At 40.5% G+C, this 24,036-nt stretch overlaps 1 protein-coding gene and 1 long non-coding RNA gene across 8 annotated transcripts in view; one reads left to right on the top strand and one right to left on the bottom strand.

Annotated features, from left to right (window-relative positions):
- ripor3 (RIPOR family member 3) overlaps window positions 1-24,036 on the top strand; it is a 78,874-nt gene that overhangs the window by 18,842 nt on the left and 35,996 nt on the right. For 2 of the 4 annotated variants that reach the window (XM_028574883.1, XM_028574880.1), the window contains exon 2: window positions 22,819-22,911. In XM_028574883.1, coding sequence (XP_028430684.1) covers window positions 22,820-22,911 — 92 coding nt within the window. In that variant the 5' untranslated portion in view covers window position 22,819. Of the gene's footprint in view, window positions 1-4,054; window positions 4,120-11,336; window positions 11,430-22,818; window positions 22,912-24,036 lie in introns of those variants that run through there. The other 2 variants (XM_028574882.1, XM_028574879.1) reach the window with 2 other exon arrangements.
- LOC114553622 (uncharacterized) overlaps window positions 1-24,036 on the bottom strand; it is a 61,426-nt gene that overhangs the window by 22,847 nt on the left and 14,543 nt on the right. For 3 of the 4 annotated variants that reach the window (XR_003692353.1, XR_003692356.1, XR_003692355.1), the window contains exons 6-9: window positions 22,791-22,923; window positions 22,401-22,587; window positions 20,303-20,350; window positions 19,255-19,382 (exon numbers count right to left, since the gene is read on the bottom strand). This is a non-coding gene — a long non-coding RNA (uncharacterized LOC114553622). Of the gene's footprint in view, window positions 1-19,254; window positions 19,383-20,302; window positions 20,351-22,116; window positions 22,276-22,400; window positions 22,588-22,790; window positions 22,924-24,036 lie in introns of those variants that run through there. The other variant, XR_003692354.1, reaches the window with a different exon arrangement.

Below are 24,036 nucleotides of genomic sequence, written 5' to 3'. Positions count from 1 at the left end.
AGAGCGTCTGAGCCCGGCTCCCTCCCTCCTTTCCTCGCCTGGAGCGGCTTCACCAGCCGGCTGAGCCCAGCTCCCTTCCTTCCTCCCTCACCCAGGGCACATCGCTGCCTGGATGCGTGACCGCTAGACGAAAAAAAAAGGGGGGACACGCAGAATCTCTAGATAAGCCGCAGCTGATCGAGCCGGGCTAATTGAACTGCCTTTACGGTTAGTTAAAGTTAAAGTTATGGGGATAAAATACTGGGAACAAAGCAATCAGCCCATTCCCAACAGGCACACGCTCCACACGGCCACTGCACTAGTAGATATAAAACACGATGAGAATGAAAGACAATTGAGACAAGTCCATCAAGAGACACGCTTAAGGCATTAGCTCCCTAACAAAACATGCTTTATCAACTAAAACAACTCCTCATTTACAGTTAGGAGGCTCTACAACCTCTCCTCTCATTAAAACAAAGGCCAGGCTGGTTGACAGGAAGGTTAATGGGAAATTAATGTGGTCTTATAAGTTAGTTATATATCTAATTTAATAAATATATTAATGTATTACAGTATGTTGTTTCTCTTTTGGGTGTCTGATTTAAAGTGCTCATATTATGCTTTTTGGCTTTTTTCCCTTTCCTTCATCGTGTTATATATCTTTTTTTGTGCACGTTCTAGGTTTATAAAGTGAAAAAGCCCAAAGTCCACCCCAAAGGGACTTAGCATCTCCAACAGAAAACACTGTTCACAAACTGCTCCAAACAGCTCTATTGTAGTCCAGCCTCTACTTCTGGGACAAACGTGCGTCATGTTGCGTCACTTTGTAACACACGTTATAATGCTCGCCTAGCTGCTAGTGTGGCACGCCCTCAAACCAAGCTAGTTAGAGCGGAGGCCCCAAGGGTTCAGATAGTTGTATCGTCATGTCCCGGAGACAGTGCAGAATTAAAACATTACGTATGAAAGACTAATTTGTTAAATAACTTACTACTCTTAAAGGTCTTGCTCCAGTCTAGGTTGTACGGCTGAGCCAAGCCATAGGTTACCGGCTGTCTATAGGCCGAAGCGGGTTAGTTTTGGATCACACTAGCATGCTTGTCTGGCCCCGCCCTACTCTGCTTCTGACTGGCTAGTAGTCCTTACCTAGGTACCGCACATGTGCGACTCCCAACAAAGATGGAACAGAAGTGAGATGCCTCACTCTGTAGCTAAAACAGAGAGCTCAACACACAGGGTGAGAAGAGGGGCTGCAGCAATGTGCTGTACAACAAAAATATGGTGTTTTTTGAAAAATAAACCATGTAAACCTATTCTGGTACAACCTCTAAATACAATTATGAATCTGAAAATAATATGAGGTATTTAATTGTTTTGCCTATAGGCCATAATCTGAATTTATATAGGATTTCTACAATAAATATATTGCTTATAGTAGTATATTAGCCAATCAAAAGACAGGGATTACACATTAAATTCAGGCAAAATTGAAAAAAATTGTTATCTGCAATATAAATGTAAAATTATGAGAATATCTTCGTGATTGAATGCATTATTTATGTTCTCTTGGAGCTATAATAATGCAAATTCTACCAAAATCAAATGTTTGGGGATTATTATCGACAGGCAAAATTGTCTTATGCTCATTACTTTGAATAAATGAAAAAAATTTAAGGATTATAAAGACAAAATGAGCCTCTTTCACCATCCAATTGCAGCAATAAACACCATATGGTTCCATCCCAGAATGGCAAGTCAGAATGACATGTCACATCTATTGTTTTATATCTATGGTTATGGACTTCCTAAACATCACTGCAAGCTCCAGTTATACATTATATCCTGGGTGGAGTGTGTGGCACTGGAAATGACTTGCAGCATATTTTGGTTTAGTTTTAATTGAATATGTTCTTAAAATGAGAGCATTGCTCCCACCAAATTTCGTTAACATCAAACTTTGTCCCAACCCTGGCGTGCAGCCATCTTAGACTAAATATGTCTCTGGTAGTGATGAACCTACAGAGAACTATCAGCTGAATCAGCAGCTCCTCTCGGCTTTACGGAGCTTTATAGTGAGTTTCAACTCATCGTTCTGGTTGACTCACTTGCAGTGCAGAACCGGTTTAGGCAAGAAAACTAGGTTAGGTTTAGAAAAGATTGTGGTTTGGGTTAAAATAAGTATGTTTGTGATGTAACTTACATATTTGACAACCTCCTCCCTATGCTGACTTTGTCGCTTCTTTTTCTTCTCCTTAGAAGCAGCCCTGAACGTCCCAGCTGAGGATCGTGTGGGTTATATACGAATTACGTGCATTAATAAGTGCATTACTTTTTATAGGTATAGGTACAAACAGTGAATGAGAACAGCCTGAGCAGCTAAGAGACATATTTACCTCAGGAGTTCGTGGAGACCAAAAACAGAGCTGAAAGAGAGAGAATATTGGACTGAAAGTCACACGGGTTAAAGCAAGAAACCATTTGTGAGCCTGAAATGCTGCGCTGGAGGAAATGTGCACAATGTAGGGGGGGTGCGGTTCATGAAAAAACATCTGAACCGCTCGGTTCGCTTGTCTCGGTTCGGAGCTTCGTTCCAGATCAACAAAGGTCAGTTTAAAAGATTTTCGTCATATTTTGAGAGGCGCCGAGCCGACCTCTCCTCAAGTGGAGTGCATGGATGCATTAAGAGAACGGTGGAGTGTGCAGTGCTGCAGGTCACGTCACCTGTATGAATGGCAAGTGGGAGAGATAAGGAAGGCTGCCTGGAGTTGGAGGATGCGCCAGCGTCATATAAGTCTGTGTGTGTGGAAACATTTTTATATATAATATGCTGAAGTATATTTCTGGAGTGTTAAAGATTAAAAGAAAAAATAACAACAAGAACCGTACAGAACCGAAAACCGTGACCCTAAAATCCGCGATACGAACCGAACCGTGGGTTTTGTGAACCCTATCACCCCTAGCATGATGTATTGCATTAAGTATTATATAAATGTTAAAACTGCTCTATGCCATGAATTCTTTTAACACTTTCTTCAGACTTTCTTTACAAACCAAAAAAAAACCACTTTAGATAAGTATGCAGACTGAAAACATTTTCTCCGCTTATACAATACAAAAGGACGCTATGTTTACACAGAACTTAATGTACTTAACATTCATTTTACATCCCTGTGTAGTTAAACAGCTGAGCCTTAAGGGGGGCATTCCAGCTACAAACCTGTCAGACTATGCTGGAACTAACAAACAGAAGCACAAATCATAAGACGCCAGATTCATCCTGTTGTTTCAGGTAGGACAAATCTCAACACGACCATAAATAGCAGGAGTTGACCACACAAAGTGCAACAGTGTCCTGTTGTTTGACAGGTACAAAGGAATACAGTCTTATTTCAAGGGGTTTGGAATTTCAATTAAATGAACATGTTTTTACAAGCAAAAAACGGGGGCTCTAATTAGATCCTTTAAGTAACTTTCAGGCAGTAGTTTAACGCTGTGTGAATCCTGAACTACAGTAACAGCTGTAGGACCCCGTGGTATCATAAAGACTTGCGAAGTGGATCCTTCCTTATCTTCTGCTGAATCCATCGGACTCTGTGTCCACGTGTCAGCGTTCGTTTTAACCCTACTGGTTCAAAAAACCCAAGCAGACGCTGTGGGGGATACAAAATGGGTTTATGTCCCTGAAGTGATTATTTGAAACCCAAGCTGTTCTAAAAGGGTTAGAGTACTTTTAACTTTCAGTGATCCAAAAACATGCACAGCTGTGAGCGCAGCTACAAACATGCAAGTGGACATTTAAAATCATCACGAATTAAAAATACGGGTAACACTTCATAATAACGGCACATGAATTCTCATGAATTCATGCATGAAAAAGCATGGATTCATTCGTCAGTAATGTTCCATGATTAACAGTATCTCATGCATGACTTAATGTTGGAACAACACGTTAATGAATGGATCAATTAAGGTATTTGAATCATCAGGATTTCTGATTTGTTGATGATGTCCTAATCCAAAACAGGCAAGAACGACACGGCACGGCAAAACAGTATCCACGACAGCACAGAGACGGCATCCAACAGAATACAAAGATCCGACAAAGACAAGGGAAACACACAGGACTAAATACAAGAGGTAAAGAGCAAACAAGGGACAGGTGATACAAACAGGCGAAAGAAATCAGACAATCAAATAGGCAGGAAAAACAACAGATAGGAAGTAAAACTGGACAAGACAAGGGAGAAAACAGACTACTACAAAATAAAACAGGAAACAGAAACTAACAATCGTGACAGTGACGAGCTACAGGAACGCATGACTAACTAAACATTTCTTCTTTATTACTTCAAAAGTTTAAAGTGCTGACCTGTTCCATCGTCCAGCATCGATAAATAAGATATGATCTTCAATCTTTGTAGCCCCACAAATAAATATAACAGTCAAGACATTTCTTATGTTCAGACACTTAAAGTTAGTAAAAAGTAAAATAAATATCCTATGTGGGTGAGCAATGTTCTCAGGCGTTACTGTTTAAGCGCCTTATGTTGTTGTGAATAAAGCAACTACAAAATGCATCTGCAGTATACTGTATTTTGTGTGAATGGTAGTGACCTCGGTATCATTTTGCCAACCCACTACCTTAATTCTTAATACATTTAATTTTATGCCACTATTAATCTTAAATATCTTATTTATCAATGTTATAGATGGACCTGGCCAGCACTTTATATGAAGGGCCACAAACATGATGAAGTAATGAAGAAGTCATGTTCAGTTAACCATGATTACAACAATTCCATTTTTTTAAGAATGTATGTACACTCCTGTGACTGGTTAATTTTGAAGACATGAACATCATCAATAAATCAGAAATCCTGATGATTCAAATACCTTATTAATTGATGCATTAATTAACGTATTGTTCCTACATTAAGTCATGCATGAGATACTATTAATCATGGCACATGACCGATAGTTCATGAAGTACCACATGAATGAATCCATGCTTTTTCATGCATGAATTCATGATAATACATGTAGCAAAATTATAAAGTGTTAACAAAACATGAATTTGGACAATAACTACTAGAGTTTCAATTTCTGTGACGGCTGGTCAAACTAACAATACTGCATAATTTACATTTACAGATTCTAAACTTAGGTCGAGGTTCTTACAATATTCTCAAGGAGCTGTATAGATTCTGCTATATTAAGTAGGGATGTGAGTCGGTTAAAAATGGATATAAATGTGTAAAGATAACCAGTTGAGAAAAAACTAAACAAATCGCTTCGCAATTTTTAAACGGCTTAGGGTGTAATCTATTTTTGATTTCACACGTTTGACTTAAGAAGTCACTACCTCTTCTTAGTTTATACATTTGAAAGGGGTGATAGAATGCAAAACCGATTGTCATAGTTGAATAACGACCGTTCAGTGGGTAAATAGGACATACATAGAAGCTCAAAATCCCATTGACACCCCTTTACTATGAAAATCTCATATTTTGAAACTGCTGCTGAAAACGGGCGAATCTCAAAGCTAGTTGCTTACGTAAGCATCTCAAAATCCGGAACCGTTGTCACAGCCGTGGGTGTATTAAGAGAACGGTTAGGCTACACAACTGACCTGAGATCAGGTAGTCTTCTGAATCTAGGTCACGCAGATCTCTGCTATTCCATTACAAAATTCACTTCTGAAACTTTTTTATGAGATAAATCAACTATGTAAAGCTCAAATATGGGCCGTTTTACAAAAATGTATTACGACCAAAAATGAAGCTAACTATCCGTGATTTGTAGCTACACATAGATAGGATTGAAGTGACAGTCGCAGCTAACGAAACACCTAGCTAAACTTCTCAAATATTAATTAACTTGAAATCGGACACTGTTGTAAGCTTTATAAGACATTTAGGTATATGTTGTATAGCTAAGTGGCGTGACATTGTGTGTAACATGTGGTAAGAGATTGCTGGTGTAACAAGCTCGCTGACCGCGCTCTCACTCTCACACAGCGGGCCATTTAGCTAGCAGGAAGAGGGGAGTTACAGGCACTGGAGCTCTGTCAGGGCTGCCAGCCTAACGGAGCTCACAGCAGGCCGGGGTCTGTGAAGGCTGGCCGGGCGGCGAGGCAGCAGCACCGCCGCTGAAGTCCGAAACACCGTCGTACCATATTTGCAATTAGCCATCAATTTTCGTAAAACGGCCAATATTTGAGCTTTATATAGTTGATTTCTCACATAAAAAAAGTCTCAGAAGTGAATTTGGTAATGAAACATTGCACTGTCTGGAATATGAGATTCTGTCGCTTCTCTAATGTGTGTGTATTGGGGATTCGCTCAACCAATCAGCACGCATCTCTAATGTCTGCCTATGGCAATTCGCTCAACCAATCAGCGCGCAGCTCATCTAAATATTCACGAGCGTACCATATTTGGAAGAAAAGCTCTCAAATAGGGCCAAAACACAGGGATGCATAAGGGCCAATAAAATATCAACCAGACCATTTTCAGCCCAACCAATGTTACATATCCAATTAGGAGACCATAAGGAACAGTGTGAAATACTCACCCCTTTGAAGAGTTTTATTCTATTTAGTTATTTTGAGGTGGGATTTGTTTTAAAAATCAAATTATTAATTGTTGTTATTTGATTTGGGTTATTTAAGATATTACAATTTTAGTTGCAGCTTTGATAAGCGGACACATCTGTTTTTTTGCACAGTTTATATAACTATAAAAACAAATCCACAAAATGGATTGTATCGAATTGTGAGTTGAGTGTATTTTTACATCCTTAATATAAAGACATTTGTAAGTACAACATGTGTCTGGTAAACCACACAGTGCATACACACAAACATACAAGAATATAAAGATGGGAGGACAGTGTGTGTGTGTGTGTGTGTGTGTGTGTGTGTTTACAGTATGTGTGTGTGTTCAGCATGTTTAGGGCTCCGTTTAAGTGGTGTTGACAGCAGGGCTAATCGAGGGGAAGACCGTGGAGAGTTGGGATGATTACAAACCCAGAACTTCTCTCCACGTCCTCCCCTCTTCCTCCCTGCGTCGCTCACATGAGAGAGACATATTAGGAGAGAGGAATGGAAAGAGTTGCACAGACAGAGTGATGTCTCTGTCTGTCATTTCTCTACGGGGACACACACAGGCCAATGAGAGATGGATGAAGAGAGAAATTTAAATGGGGATTCCCTCTTTATCCTCTCAGCTGTGAAAATAAAAAGCCGTAGAAAGTCTCAGACATGGAGAGAAATAGATCATGAATGAATGTGCTTCAGATTGAGACTGATTAGTAAAGCATGTGGAGACACACACGGCATCCATGTTGGATTTAGATCAGACTCAGTTAGGAAAAAGACAGCAGAGTGGATGTAAACAGAGTCACACCTGCTTTACTAACTAGAAGGGATGCACCGAGCCCAGATTTTTAGGGTTCGGCCGAATACCGAACCCACTGGTTAAGGTTCTGCCGAACCGAACCGAATCCTACTCCCATCCTCAGTCCATTAACACAGTAAATACATTAATGAAGTAAACAACGTCCGGTTAACACAAGTTTTTAGCTGTGACTGTCCTCCCTTTGCCATACCTGAAGTTGCTGCATTTTGGCTGCTCTCTGTAGATTCCTTCATGCACAACTCGTATTCTTTCGGATGTTTAATACGCAAATGTCTTAACAGCAGCGATGTTGTGTGTTCAGGGTCCTTGCCACCAAAAGACAAAATCGGCATTGCAAATTGAACATGTAGCTCGACTTAAATCGCCTTCTTTTGACTGAAAGTACTGCCGAACAAGACTTTCTCTGCTCACGAGTTCCATTCTCACTTTCTCACAGCTTACTGCATTGAACGGTCCACCAACGTAAAGACCTTCCCGTAATCAACAGCGGCGTCATTACATCGACCAGCATAGTGCAAGCGTAGAGTCAGAGAGTATAGGTCATGGGTGCGTTTGTTGCAATGGAACTATTGAGTTTCGCCTCGTTACTTCTATACTCTTTGGTTGTGTCTCATTCCGCATACTTCCGTCAGTACACTGCTAATGTGCACTGACCACTTACTGCTGTAGTGCCCACTTTCGATGGTTTAGTATTGTCCCAAAAACACTTAACGGAAATGACGGTCGGCTCGTCTCGCCACCTCTCAAAATCTGACAAAAATCTATTAAACTGACCTTTGTCGATCAAAAAAACAGACAGATTCAGCAACTGCATGGCCTATTTCTCGCTTAAAATGTTTTTAGAAACACGTTTCGGTATACTATTTTCGTAAAATACGAGATCGTATTCTGAACGAGCCGCCATTATGCTCGGTTTTGAAATCTGGGAGAAGCCAGACCCATGTATTCGGCCGAACACGAACTCTGGGTTCGGTGCATCCCTACTAACTATCTGTAATGTTGTCATCCTCAGTTTATGTACTATAATGTTGATGTGTAAAAATGGCATCTATTGTATGTGTGTCCGTCCTGAAACATGGATCCCTACCCTGATTCTCTTTCTTAAGTATCTTCCATTTTTCTTCCCGTTAAAAGGGGTATTGTGTTCTGTTTTTCCTGATCTGTATAAAGGCTCTAAGGACAGAGGGTGCTGTATTGAAGCCCCTTGAAGCTAGTGATATTGGGCTTAATGGGCTGTAGAAAATAAAATTGACTTAGCATTATCTGTCAAGAGGTCTTCACAGGTCCAAATTATACTCTCATAGTGGTGGTGTCTACTTTTACTGTCACAGGTCTGAGGTCAGTGTCAAGACATGTGCTGTGTCTCAAATTGTGCACTTCTGTACACTTGCCATTTTGAGTACATAGTGCGTTCACACAGACGTTGGAGGCGGAGCCCCGTTAATTACTGTGAGAGTTGCTCAGTGGCACATGAAGCCATCATGGAGCCAAAAATGGTGATCGGCAGTGCTTCCTCACTGTGCGGCCCGTAGAGCAGGCACACTAGAGACCTCGACTGGTCGAGCTGGCTACTTCACGTTAAGCGTTCTGCTAACTTGAACGGGGATTAAATGATTTAAATCGGGCAGCTCTTCTAGACTTTCCAAATGTTATCGGACAAGATTACAGACGTGTCTCTCTCCATGTAAGTGTATGGAAAAAAAGTATTTTTGGGCCAGGGGGGGGAATCACGTTACGGGGCGGGAGTTGTATTTCCACTGTTTGGCTGTTATGTAAAATTTGCTTCAAAGGCCCACTTCCTGGGGGCCGGATATCAATATGTCTAATACTGATCATGTGGTATTATGTCATCGTCTCATAATCGCAGCAAGAGGAAATATATTAGGAAATCGGTAACTTATAAGAAATGAATGCCAAATACTTTTGGGAAAACACTACAAAAGTAGTTAGATAATGACATCTTCTGTCCATTTTCCTGGTGACGACTGAATGTTTTATTGTCGGCGACTTTCAATAATTATTTCTAATATTCATTTCTGTTAGTCTTTGAAACATTAACAAAAATTCATTTTTTTTGGAATTAGTTTCTCTGACTTAACATTTATTTTTATATTGAGGTGTTTGTTATTTAGTCTACCCTCATTGATAGAGATGGGGTGGACAAACTAATAGAAACACCTGTTAGTATAACAATACAGTGGGGAGAACAAGTATTTGATACACTGCCGATTTTGCAGGTTTTCCTACTTACAAAACATGTAGAGGTCTGTAATTTTTATCATAGGTACACTTCAACTGTGAGAGACGGAATCTAAAACAAAAATCCAGAAAATCACATTGTATGATTTTTAAATAATTTATTTGCATTTTATTGCATGACATAAGTATTTGATCACCTACCAACCAGTAAGAATTCCAGCTCTCACAGACCTGTTAGTTTTTCTTTAAGAAGCCCTCCTGTTCTCCACTCATTACCTGTATTAACTGCACCTGTCCACACACTCAAACAGACTCCAACCTCTCCACAATGGCCAAGACCAGAGAGCTGTGTAAGGACATCAGGGATAACATTTTAGACCTGCACAAGGCTGGGATGGGCTACAGGACAATAGGCAAGCAGCTTGGTGAGAAGGCAACAACTGTTGGTGCAATTATTAGAAAACGGAAAAAGTTCAAGATGACGGTCAATCTACCTTGGTTTGGGGCTCCATGCAAGATCTCACCTCGTGAGGCATCAATGATCATGAGGAAGGTGAGGGATCAGCTACACAGCAGGACCCGGTCAATGACCTGAAGAGAGCTGGGACCACAGTCTCAAAGAAAACCATTAGTAACACACTACGCCATCATGGATTAAAATCCTGCAGCGCACGCAACGTCCCCCTGCTCAAGCCAGCGCATGTCCAGGCCCGTCTGAAGTTTGCCAATGACCATTTGGATGATCCAGAGGAGGAATGGGAGAAGGTCATGTGGTCTAATGAGACATAAATAGAGGTTTTTGGTCTAAACTCCACTCGCCGTGTTTGGAGGAAGAAGGATGAGTACAACCCCAAGAACACCATCCCAACCGTGAAGCATGGAGGTGGAAACATCATTCTTTGGGGATGCTTTTCTGCAAAGGGGACAGGACGACTGCACTGTATTAAGGGGAGGATGGATGGGGCCACGTATCGCGAGATCTTGGCCAACAACCTCCTTCCCTCAGTAAGAGCATTGAAGATGGGTCGTGGCTGGGTCTTCCAGCATGACAACGACCCGAAACACACAGCCAGGGCAACTAAGGAGTGGCTCCGTAAGAAGCATCTCAAGGTCCTGGAGTGGCCTAGCCAGTCTCCAGACCTGAACCCAATAGAAAATCTTTGGAGGGAGCTGAAAGTCTGTATTGCCCAGCGACGGCCCCGAAACCTGAAGGATCTGGAGGTCTGTATGGAGGAGTGGGCCAAAATCCATGCTGCAGTGTGTGCAAACCTGGTCCAGAACTACAGGAAACTTATGCTCTCTGTAATTGCAAACAAAGGTTTCTGTACCAAATATTAAGTTCTGCTTTTCTGATGTATCAACTACTTGTGTCATGCAATAAAATGCTAATTAATTACTTATAAATCATACAATGTGATTTCTGGATTTTTGTTTTAGAAAAATTACAGACTTCTACATGCTTTGTAAGTGGGAAAACCTGCAAAATCGGCAGTGTATCAAATACTTGTTCTCCCCACTGTACATTTCAACAGTACCACAAACTGCAGCCTCCAAACTGCTTCAACAAAGGTTGAATTAACACCTCTTTAAAACACAACATAAAACTACATTGTAACCTTTAGAGGACTAACTGTTGTATTTGACTCTATTAGTTTTTCCTTGGTGTACCTAAACAACTGCCAACTTATTTCAACAACAAAAACCAACCAGTATTATCTTTGTGTCTTATTACTTCAGTGTGTTTGGTGAAGATGAAGTGACACCACCAGGATCTAAGCCCCGACGTCGCCACAGTTTGGATGGTTCCATCAGATAAAACACGCCACTAACGTAAGGAACAAATTTCCTCATGAGGACAGAGTCCAGCTTTATGTGATTTCCTAACGCTCAAGATGAGGTTCCCCCATCAGTTCACAATAAATCGCTTTCTGCCCTGATGAAAGTCTGGAAGTTGTATTCCGATGAAATTCAACATAAACAGCGTGGATTTGAAGTGTAATCCACATCTGGATGATCCAATTTATCATGGACATTGCTCACATAACTCCACACTCCGCTGTTTATTGATGAACATAATCAGATAAGGATTATGTTCCTCAACTCGCCAGTTCACACAGATGTGGACAGTCACTGTGAATGTGTGTGTGTGTTTATGTGTAGACAGATGTTTTTCATCTTTAGTAGAAGATGAACGTGAACATCTAAATGTTGCAGCATGTGTGTGTGTGTTGGAAAGTACAGATGTTTGTATCTTTTGAGGACTTAAGATAAGTTTGTGTGTGTGTGTGTGTGTGTGTGTGTGTGTTGAACCCAGATGTTTGTATCTCCCCGAGAAAATAGAGATCTACACTGTGTGTGAAGAGTTTATGTCAATAGATTTAAGATATGAAGTTACTTCAGTCTTTTAATCTTTGCTCTGGCTCGGCCTAAACACACAGGAACCCTGGATATCAATACATAACAACACGCAGCGGGGGGGGTAAGGGTGGACGACAGGCAGGGAGAGAGGAGCGAGGGAGGTCGGCAGCGCGAGTTAAAACTGAGAGGAGGTAAACAGAGCCAGAGCAAAGACAGAGAGAGATAGAGAGTGATTGAGACAGGAGGGAGAAAGCGAGGAAGAGAAGATGGAAAAAGGAGAGGACACGTGAAAAATGGCTGAAACACGAAGCCAAAGAAATGACAACTGCAGAGAACGACTTGTCTCACACACTCTCTTCTAATCTTTAACCTAATCTTTTTTTCTTCTATTCTTTTTTTACATTATTTCCTGTGGAAGAACTGAATGTTTTCCCTTGTTGCCATTCACTGTATTCATGATGTCTTGTTTACATACAGTTGTAGTTGTAAATGTACTTTTTTTGGCTGCCTTTCCCCCAGCTAGTGAACTAAAAAGCAAAGTGGAATTTTTATACGGTTTTCTGTGTTATTTTATTTGTATAGGTCAGTTGTAATTCATTATTTCTGCATTAAAGGCTGTATTATGTTATATTCAAGTGCTATCCATCAGAACAGAGAAATCTACGACAGGCTTTCAGCGCCCGTGTTGTGACGGTGCCTCTACATGTTAGAATGAGACGCTCACAAAAGCTGTTCAAAAAATGTTTAAGCAGAAATTACAACTTCTGTTTACATTTATAGTGGCGTGTCGTAGTTATTACGGGAGCATGTTTTCATACAAAAAATACTAAATAAAACTGTTATATTAGGATCTCCCCTACATCTTTGACCTTTATACTCCAGGGAATTTTGATGTCCCAGTTTAAAAATCTCTCTCTCTCTCTCTCTAAGCATCACACTTTGAGGCGTTTCCAGAATACTCTGGGAACAGCTCAAGAAGAAAAATCAACAGTAGAAGGCGGTGATGTAACATTACACTGGAAAAAGAGGAAGAAAAAAAGTTGTCTGTCCACACCCTTGATGTTAGTGTTAAAAGCCAACCCTTCATCTTTCAAAATGTGTTTATGTACCGACTTGTTTGCTTTGCCAAAAATGTATCAGCTGCCTGGATTTTCTTTCTTCCAGTGTAGAGGCGTAAACCCTGAAGCAAGTTCAATTTAAAGTGATGGTTCGGAGTAATTTCACCCTAGGGTCCTTTGCACCACGACCTCGAGCCAAACAACCCACCCCAGAAGCTTTTTTCACCTGGGTCGAACATTGGGAGAGTTAGCGTTATCAGCTGAATAGCTTAGCGCAGGGGCTAATGGATCCAAGAGTGTATCTTGTACATTACCCCACTAATAATGCCCGAAATGATACTAAACTTCTACACTAGTACAAATAGGTTATGTACTCATAAAACGATGGATTGGAAAGTTTGTAAGTACACCAGGAGTTTATTTAAATAACCCTTGCCTGCAACAACAAAAATATTTATTAAACTTATTTTTTAAAAGTGCTGTAGTACAACTAGCAGGAGACAAGTTATAATTGAGGTAAATTTGGAGACACTACCTTATTTAATCATTAAATTAATCAATATTTTTGTTGTACCTCTTTTCGGTGTTGTAATTTGTAGACGTCCCTAAGCACTCGTCTTACTGCCGGTAGTAGTAGCTGAAGAGAGCAGATCTGAAGCCAACAGGCAAGTGTTATTTAAATAAACTTCTGGTGTACTTACAAACTTTCTAATCAATTGTTTTATGAGTACATAACCTATTTGTACAAGTGTAGAAGTTTGGTATCATTTCGGGCATTATTAGTGGGGTAATGTACAAGATACACTCTTGGATCCATTAGCCCGTGCACTAAGCTATTCAGCTGATAGCGCTAACTCGCTCAATGTTCGACCCAGGTGCAAAAAGCTTCTGGGGGGTTGTTTGGCTCGAGGTCGTGGTGCAAAGGACCCTAGGGTGAAATTACTCCGAACCATCACTTTAAGTCTCTTTAGGTTTGAGCCCAGCAGTAGTGATGGAAGCTGGTTATCCACTGACTCAGTTAACTCTGTTTTTTTTTTTTTTCCAATCAAGCTACAGGCGCGTCCATGTGAGTTATTCATAATAATGACCATCAATTAAATATTCAATATCAAATGATGTCCAACAGTGATACCCGCAGCAAAATGTGGTGAAAGCCACAGCAAAAGGTGATATTTAACAATGTTTAAAAAAAAAAAAAAAACTACCTGTAGAAACACAATATAAGTGTTGGAGTTTTGATATTCTTCTTTAATACAGCACATTTTAGCTTTTTTCATCTGATGAGGAACAACCTACAATGTGTAAAGCAAAAAGTTCATGTCAGAGGAGGAGAAGAGTAGTCTGATGAGGTTAATCTGAACCAAATGTTGCATTTATAAATCATGGGAGATAACTCATTGCGTGGATTTGTTTTCTCATAAAAGCTGACGAAGGGTTTAGTTTCGGTCGCCTCATGTTATTCCGAGCTGAGCAGTGATGGAACAAGATCTTGATTATATATTTAGTGTTGTATATCCCTCTGTTGAGAAGCTCCGAAGTAAAAAGCAAGTAACAGCAAAGTGCTTCTACTGACTATCGAAATATTGGTTAAGATTTGTTTTACTAAAAATGTTTGGGGTCCTCGATAGCGACTGAAAAGACTTGGTAAAACTTAAGAGGATAATTTAGAACTGAGCAACTCATATCGCGGAGAATACTTCTGCTGATTTAAATTATACAGTACATGTACATTACAACTATAGCTGGATGACATCTAAGTGTTTGTGTAGGGTTGTGTGTGTATTGGAAAGTACAGATGTTTGTATCTTTTGAGAACTTAAGGTTGTGTTTGTGTGTGTGTATTTTATATTAGGATGGGACAATGCAAATTAATTCTCATGAGCACTTAAGTCCAACATGAAAATGTGCCAGATTTAGCCAAACCTAAGCTTAATTTTCATCTGCATTACCAGTTCATTATCAGACAAAAGCAAAAAATACTAACTCTGTGTGTTTTTTATGTGTGTGTGTGTGTGTGTGTGTGTGTGTGTGTGTGTGTGTGTGTGTGTGTGCGTCTGTTTCCATCCAAAACAGCATAGTTCTTCACCCTGGGGGAACATGAGTCATCTGTGACCTCTGACCTCCCCCCCCAAAAAACGAAATAACTGAGCCAATCATGTTTCAGCTGGCAGTGAGCCACAGTGTCAGAGAGTATCTAAAACTGGACAAAAAACAACTTCAGAATGAACAAATGTTTTAATTTAAGAAAAGCTAATTTAAAGTTTCTTCTCTCTTTCACACACAAGTCTCTTTGATCCAGTGATTTACAGCACCCTACAGAGAGAGATTTGTTCGTTTGCTGCGCTTAATAAAATAAAAAGAAGTTTTATGGATTCTGTTTACTTGGAAATAGGGCAAAGTCCCCGAGGAGCAATCAAAGTAATTTAAAGCTGTCTTCTAATGATCCCAGATGATCTGTGAGCCAGAGTTGGGGAGAAGATGAGGCGAGAGAAAAAGAGAGAAGGGAGCGATGGGCGTTTGGTGTTTTAAGCCCCCACTGTCGACTTCAAGGCAGCGCTGCGACCATCGACTTCAAGGCACCAAACCCTAACCTTAACCCTTGCCCTAACCATTGCCTAATCCTAGTGCCATTCATGCAGCGCTGCCTGGAAGACGACATTGGGGGCTTAAAACACCAAACACCCATAAAAACAGAAATAAGAACAGGGAGGAAAAGGGATAGAGAGACAAAACACCAACAAGAGGGACAGATGAAAAGATAACAAAAAAACATGTTTCCACTAACAGGGAGATGCAGGAGTGAGGAGGGGGAAGGACTCAAGAAACACACACACACACACACACACACACACACAAGAACCCAGGAAACTCCAGATGTACATACAGAATGTTCCTCAGTCTTGTTTTTGATGTTTCATTGAATAAAAACAGACTGAAGCCGTTTCCAAATGGTCAGGTTGCACGCGCGCACACACACACAAAAACTATCAAAAAGTTAAACTTATGACTATCTGAGTTTTTTTTAAGATTGGCTCAATGGATGTACATTGCTGGGATAAAGCCTGACATGATGTCCCTCCCCTTCCGCTATTTCCGCTATCCATTTTGCAAGGGCACTGTCGCTGCATCCGGAGCTTAGCGCCGCCCAGGACAGTTGTGATTGGTTTAAAGAAATACAAACAAGTGCTGAGCATTTTCCCCCTTATCCCAGAATGATAAGCGGTGCAGCCAGACCTAGCTGAGCTTGTCGAGATAGGTCTTTTGGTCAATCTGATTTTTTGTTGTTGTCCAAAAGTGTTGTTTAAAGGGATACTTCACCCTCTAAATGATCATTTGTATATTAATTACTCAACCAGTTACCTTGAATTCTTGAAGAAAAATCTGTTGTTCTCGCATGTCTCCATGGTGAATGAAGAATCCGAAAACAGAGAATTATTATATTCTGTATTGTAAATGTTTCTATTCATGATTCTTGACTTTCGTGGTACTTTTTTTATTTTATCTTACTATGTTTATTGTTATGCACCAAAATACAAAGGCAAATTTATTGTAAGTGAAAACCTACTTGGCCAATGGGAAGGGGTAGAAATAGCACGGCACTTTAAAATACATTTGCATGTCATGTCATTGTCTACGCATTCTAAGCTTTTCGCGCCATTAAATTGAAACAAAACTTCTTGGTAAGGTTTAGGAAAAGATCATGGTTTGGGTTAAAATAAGTGTTGAATAAAGTTTGTAATGGAAATTAAGTTTCGTACGTAAGTTAAGTAGTAAATGTGAACAACATTTCTGGGGGTTTAAATCTGCCATCACTTACAAACCTGTTTGTTTGATGGCTGCGGCCTCACTGCGACTTAGGGAAGGAACTGATCGTTACCGAGTAAAACCAGGCGAACGTGGAAGTGGAAATGAGGCTGATTACGGCGAGCGGAAGGAGAGTGATTACAGATGAGACCACATTATTTAAAACCCACTGTCACACCACCACACCCTACGAGGGAGGAGAGAGGGGGAATCAAGTCCTTATGCTTGACTTTTACATGGATGTGTGTGTGTGTGTGTGTGTGTGTCTCGATGGCTACAGATGATGTAAAGGCCCCTTGTAATGGTCTACCACACACACACACACACAAACACACAACCTCCCACCTCCTCACCACATGGGACCCCGTAAATCACTTGCAGGTCAAGGCAAATTTTTTAAGACCAGATCCCGCCAGCTTTCCTCCAGACACCCCTCAAAACACACACACACACACACACACACACACACACACACACACACACACACACACACACACACACACACCCCATGAACTCTCTACCACTCGAGGAATTTGCCTCCCTCCTTTCACATTCAAATCACATTCCAGATTTGTATTTTATTTCTTTCTTTTGTACAGTAGAACTTGTAATTAGAACATTTCTTCACAGTTTTTATATATCTTTTTGACATAGACTTTTTGTTCTCGGTTGCGTTTGAACGAGTAGTTCTCAGTCATTTTCAATCCCAGTGAAACAGGAAGCTGCAACAGCAGCCTGCACACCTCCAGCCAACTGCAGCTAATTCATCATCAGTGAAATCAGCTAGCCTGGGGCCACTTTGACCCAAAAAAAAAAAAAAAAAAAAAAAAAATATATATATATATATATATATATATATATATATATATATATATATATATATATATATAATGTCTATAAGGAAGTAGAAAAAAGTTGGATACAAAGAGGAGACAAGCCTAGAAAGTGGTATGAAACATGATTGGAAAGAATGTAATCTGGCATCACTCAAACTTCAAAGTTTTTTAAAACTGCAATTAAACACAATTTTGGTCACCATAGTTTATATGTCTAAGCAGCTGTAGTTCCTTCATTCAAATCATGTCGAGACAAATATCGGAGAAAAAGGCTCGTATTTAACTTCCAAACAGGGTGAGACTTTCTGTGTAATGTTTGCAGCTGAGAAGAGGACTCTATCTTCATTTATGTCATCTTTCTCATGTATTCCTCTTTCTCCCTGCAGTCAAATGTAACTTCTCCCTCTGTTTCTGCTCCATTTCTCTTTTTCCTGTCGTCTCTCTCCGTCAGTGTAAACAATGAAGGTCTCGGTTTTCCTTAAATATGGAGAATTCCACATGTTCAGGATCTGGTGCCCTTTCAGTGTACTACGGAGTATATCTCCTTGTTTTCATTATTGGCCTACTGTCTTGTAATTTCCTTATTTTTTGTTAATTCCACAGCAGCCGTTCTATTAATCTTTTTCCCACCTTGTTTATGTTACATTAAGTAAAGTTAAAAATGATCAGATCTCAGATCTATCTACATATCTATCCATCCATCTACGTATCTATCCATCCATCCATCCATCCATCTGCGTATCTATCCATCTACCTACCCATCCATCCATCCATCCACGTATCTATCTATGTATCTATCTACGTACCTACCTACCTAACTACCTACGTATCCATCTACGTACCTACCTACCTACCTACCTACCTACGTATCCATCTACGTACCTACCTATCTACCTACCTACGTATCCATCTATCTATCTACGTATCTATCTATCCATCTATCTATCTAAAAGTCACAATACCTCTCTGTAAGTAAAAGTACAAAAGTCTAAACAGCAAAATGTACTACAAAGTATTAAAGGTAAAGTACTTTCACAGAGTTACATTATGACACATATATCGGAATATTATTACTGATGTTTAACAACAGAAGCAGCATTTTAATGTCACAGCTGGTGGAGGTGGAACACATTTGAACTTCTTTATATACGGTTGGAGAGTTGAATCTAAAGCACAGTATCATATTTTATAAACTGAGCCTACGTTTTGTTTAAAAAAAAATCCAAATCTGTAAAGCAGTAACTCAAGCTGTCACATAAATATAGTGGAGTAGAAGTATAAAGTAGCATAACATGGAAATACTCAATTAAAAGTACTTCCTAATTGTACTGAAGTACAGTACTTGAGTAAACGTACACGTCTGACTATGTAGCTACTATGACAACATGTCTCGGTCGGTGAGAGTAAAAGAAGACAATTGAATGATGGGATTGACAGAGACAGCTGCAAACTGAAGCTTCTTTGTGCGCGGACGTGTTGGAAGACGGGTATCCGAGCAGAGGCTGTAACCGAGCAGACAGGTGGAGATGGATGTATATCTGTGTCAGCAGCGAGACACTTTATGCCAGTTTGATTGTGGGCTGTGTTTTACATTCCTACCGTAGTTTGTTACAGCTGGTTGATGTGCTGTTCAGCCAATCTGAACTATGTTATTCTGCTGCTCTCAGCTGAATGCAACGGAGCCGATTCCTCCACGTTGTGCATTTCTCGAAGCCGATACTCAGCATCTATAAAGCAGGAAGGTTATATTAGGAGATGCTAGGTTTTAATACAACTTCTTCTACACAGATGCAGTAACAGCAAAACACATCTCCGCATGGTTTAAGTATTTGAACAATGTTGTAACTGTGTGTCAATCACTGCTCATGCACAGACATTCATTCTCCCTTGTGGGGGCAGGGGCTTAGGAGACAGTTTTGGGCTTTAGCAGAAAGGGGGGAGGGACTGAGAAGTTGTTGATGTTCACATTTTTTTTTTTAAGATAATCTTTTTGGGGCTTTTTCCCTTTATTACAAGTGACAGTGGATATACATGAAAGGGGGAGAGAGATGGGGGATGACACGCAGCAAAGGACAGCAGGTGCAGGACTCAGCCAACATGGAGCGAACACTCTTACTGGGTGAGCCTAGAGGCCGCCCCAATGTTCAAATTTTTTGGCTGGATCTTCACAATCCTATCTACAGCACCTTTAACACAAGGTACAGCTGAGGCTGACGGGAATATCATTTGTTCTGCAGGTATTTGGTCATAAACCAAAAGTATTGGAGAAAGACAAACACGTCAGAACATCAAAGAAGTTATTACAATTATCGTAAAAAATAAATACATTAACTAACTCACAACAACTAAACCGCATTCTTAATTGTTATCGTACTCCCTCGAAACGTAGCCTAATTGATAATGCAGTTTCGCTGTAGGGGAACCTAATTTTTAGGAGACGGGGCTTCGAGGGGGATGTGGATGTCTGAGTCATAATCTATACAAAAGTTGTTGAGATATTTCACTAGTAACCAAACATGTCAACCTCAAATAGGCACTAGAGTTAAGTTTGCGTGGACAGACACGTCACAGAATGAAGTGAGGGAGAGGAATGATGATAGAACAAGATTGGGGTTGACGTGTACCCCCATAAAAACCGTGCACCTACTGTTGAGATGAGGGGGAAGCATCGATCCACTGGACACAGCATCCTCACCTAAAACAAGATTTAGAAAAGGCAGGAAATGAAAACATATAAACAATGATTATACTTTTAAAACAAAAAGACACTTGACTTTTTCTTCGGGGATAAAACAAAGTAGAAACGGAACAGACTATTTTATTTAGCAGAAGCAATACAATCGTTTTTAAATCAATATTCTGTGTCAAATGATTGATTTATTTGGTAAGTAGCCTTGTAATAAGCGGGGTAATGTAGGCTGATATAGGCCTGATTCAAGAAACCCCCCTGCCATTACTTTCAAACCTCTTTATTTCATGGCACTGTGGCTGAGAGAACTCTGATCATTACAGAGTCAAAACCAGGCAAAACCAAGTGTGTGTGTGTGTGTGTGTGTGTGTGTGTGTGTGTGTGTGTGTGTGTGTGTGTGTGTGTGTGTGTGTGTGTGTGTGTGTGTGTGCGCGCAGTATAAGCTCTTGACACTGGTTTAAAGCCATCAGACCTGGTTTCTCCATCCCGGTGTTGTATGCCTGGTTGCTATGTGACTCTGTTGGTTCTGGCATCAGGACCAGAGTGTGTTTTACAATCTGGGTCAGGCCTCCAAACTGGCTTACTCTGAACTCCTTATCCTGGCAGAAAGTTTTGGCTCCTGCTATTGGTTTGAATCCCTGCCACAGGGGCAGATGACCTTGTTTCAGCTTATTTCAACTACAACACCAGGTCATATCTGAACACGAGGAAGACTTGCAGATCTTTTAATTAAAGAAGCAAAAGGAAACACAACAAATGATCTTTTTTCCACGTTAGATGTATTTGTTAACGCCGATTACAAAAGGCTTTAGCAGCTCATTTAGAAGAAAAACAGCTGATCACCATGTAGACAAAAACAATAGTGATGTTGTTTTTGTTTCAACAAAACTCACAGGAACCACATTAAAGACTCGGAACAGATGGCATCCAGACTGTGTGTGGGAGCACATTGGTATTGTTTACTTTCACACAGTATTTTTATGTGCAGTGAGCGTACCTGTGTATGAAAGACAGGGTAGGATTTATTTACACATCGCTTGTTCTTCAGCACTGAATGGCTTTTCTTTTTTTTACTTGTGCCATACTTTGTTTTGCTTTCCATTCATCGTCATTAAGAAGTCGTACTTCATGCAGATGAAGTTAAAGATGCAGTCGGCCACAACTACAACCAACACATTGTCCAAAACTCCCTTGTTATATTTATCCATCATGTGGAACCAAAAATCTTTGGCCATTCGTGTTTTGAACTTCAGCAGCTGTTTGTCAAAGAAAGAACAATTAATTGGGTTCATGCATTATCTATTCAAGGCATCAGAAACTGAAGGCAGAGAGACAGAGAAAGAAAGAAAGAAAGAAAGAAAGAAAGAAAGAAAGAAAGAGAGAGAGAGAGAGAGAGAGAGGGGGGGGGGACCCTGTATCATCTCAGAGGTAGTCTATATACACAACGTTCCACTTCCAGGATTGCTCTGTTGCCGACGGAAATTCCAATCTCAGATCTCCGCAGGGTAAATCCAGACAGCTAGCTAGACTATCTGTCCAATCTGAGTTTTCTGTTGCACGACTAAAACAACCTTTGAACTTACACACATTCCACCGAAACACGTAGCTTCCCGAGGCTATTTTGCCAAGGCACCATGGCTCCGTCTTGAGCTTGCCAGAGGAGCTGGATTTTTTTTTTTATTACCTGTTTCATATAGTTATAATCGAACACAGGGTCAGTTTCAGCAAATATGACAGAAAGTTAGTTTTATAAGTCTCACCTACTGCACCTTTAATGGCGGAGCCCCGTTCATTCCTATGGGAGTTGCTCAGTGGCGCTTTCACCCAAAATGTTTTGAAGCTTCCGGGTTTACTTCCATATAGATTTGGGACCACTGACTATGCCCAGTAGTGTTTGTCCCCCTGGCCCCTGCCAACGAGGTCCCGCTGGGCTACATTGTGGGGACGTCAAAGGTTTTTAAATTGCTTCTCTCGGCTCAAAGGGGAGGTTTTGAAATATAAAAAAAAGTCCAAGTAAATGTATTAAGAATTCAGAATAGAAAGAGTCATAACCAACCTTGTTTGTAGTTGGAGGTGTCCTGTCAGGGGAAAATCCTTTCTAGGTCGCAGAGGGATTTTTTTGTTGCAATACCGCCAGTGGCCGCTGGAAGAAGTCCATAGAAAGGCTGACCACTGTTAGTGGGGACCTTATGGAGCCTCGTGAACAGTTGTTTTCATTTTCTGAGCCCACTAGATGGTGCTATCTGTTCAACAAAGAGTTGAAAGAAAAATGCCATTACTTGAGTCTTTCTTTAAACCAGGAGCGCCATCTAGTGGGCTCCGAAAATCAATCAAATTGGTCACGAAGTTTCATGAGGCTTCATTTGGCAATCACCAGGAATATATAAGGTGTGGGGATTTTTTTGTTTGCTTGCAACATCCAACAGATATAGGATTAAAATCTTACATGCTGTAATTATTCTCGCTTTCTTCAGGATGTCGGTGAAGCTGCGATTCGACTCGCCCTCAGGTTTGGTCAACAGGAGCCGCTCCTTCACCGGCTTCAGCTCTCTGACTGGACGACGGCGGTGAGTGGAACGCTGTTACAGCCAATGAGAATGCAAGGAATACAGATCAAGTTGCCTTAAATTGCTTCAGTCTTAAAGAAATGACAAGGAGAAACAAATGACGTCTTTAAAGCATCGTCTACATCATAGACTATGGAAGCAAATAAGAAAGTATTTGAACTTTAACAGCCACTGAATACTTAAAACTGAAATGTTTTACTTTGAAACCATGAATCTGAATGCATTAGTTCTGAATTCACATGTTTGAAATTAAAATATTCCAATTCGAAAGCTGAATTTTTTTCTCCAATGGTCACAAATTCAGATCCAATAATTCAAGTTTCAGAATTTCAAAACAATAGATTCAGGTTTCTCAAATTCGAATGGTCAAATGGAGATGTAAAAATTCAACAGAGACAACATCCGGGCTACACAGGATGTGAAATTACGAATCCTACTATGGCCACGCCACGACCCGCCCTTCAATCACTACTATTGGCCAGGCGTCCATGCTTACGCAAGATAACGTAACCCCATTTGTTCAGGTCCTATCACCTGACCAATCTGCTATCCTAACCTTAACCACTCGAGGTGAAATGCCTAACCCCAACCAATCGAGCCGCTTGGTAGGGCGGGTCTTGGAGTGGCCATAGTAGGATTCATAATTTGGCACCCAGGACAGGATAGGCATGCAATCTAACAGAGTTCTGATCTATCAGTTGTGTCAGATGTGATCCATGAAATCAGCTGAGTGCATATGCTTAGACATGAGTGTGGTATTGATCTTCTCATTTAATTCTTAGCTAGAAGGTAAACTTTTTTAAGGTTTAAGTTGCTACAAACTCTTTAAAATGTTACACTCTGGCACTGCAGTCTTCAACAAGATACCAAAACCATGTGTAACCATTTGATACTACCGAGGGCGTCTCCCAGGTGCCTCCCTTTCCCACACTGATAAAATACAACGCATTTCAACACATACATCATTTTAAATGTGTGTGATTTAAAAAGAGGTGCTCAACGTCAAATGCATTGTCTTCTGTGTGTGTGTCGGGGCAGTCACACCTGTATTTAATTCAGGCCAAGTTAGTCCATGGGGTTCATTCACATCACAGTGGTTTTGCTTAATGTGTTCGGCACATTATG

Source organism: Perca flavescens, chromosome 4 (assembly GCF_004354835.1).
Source record: "Perca flavescens isolate YP-PL-M2 chromosome 4, PFLA_1.0, whole genome shotgun sequence".
Classification (NCBI taxonomy): domain Eukaryota; kingdom Metazoa; phylum Chordata; class Actinopteri; order Perciformes; family Percidae; genus Perca; species Perca flavescens.
Note: the sequence above shows the minus strand (reverse complement) of the source record. Positions and strands in the feature narration are given on the sequence as shown.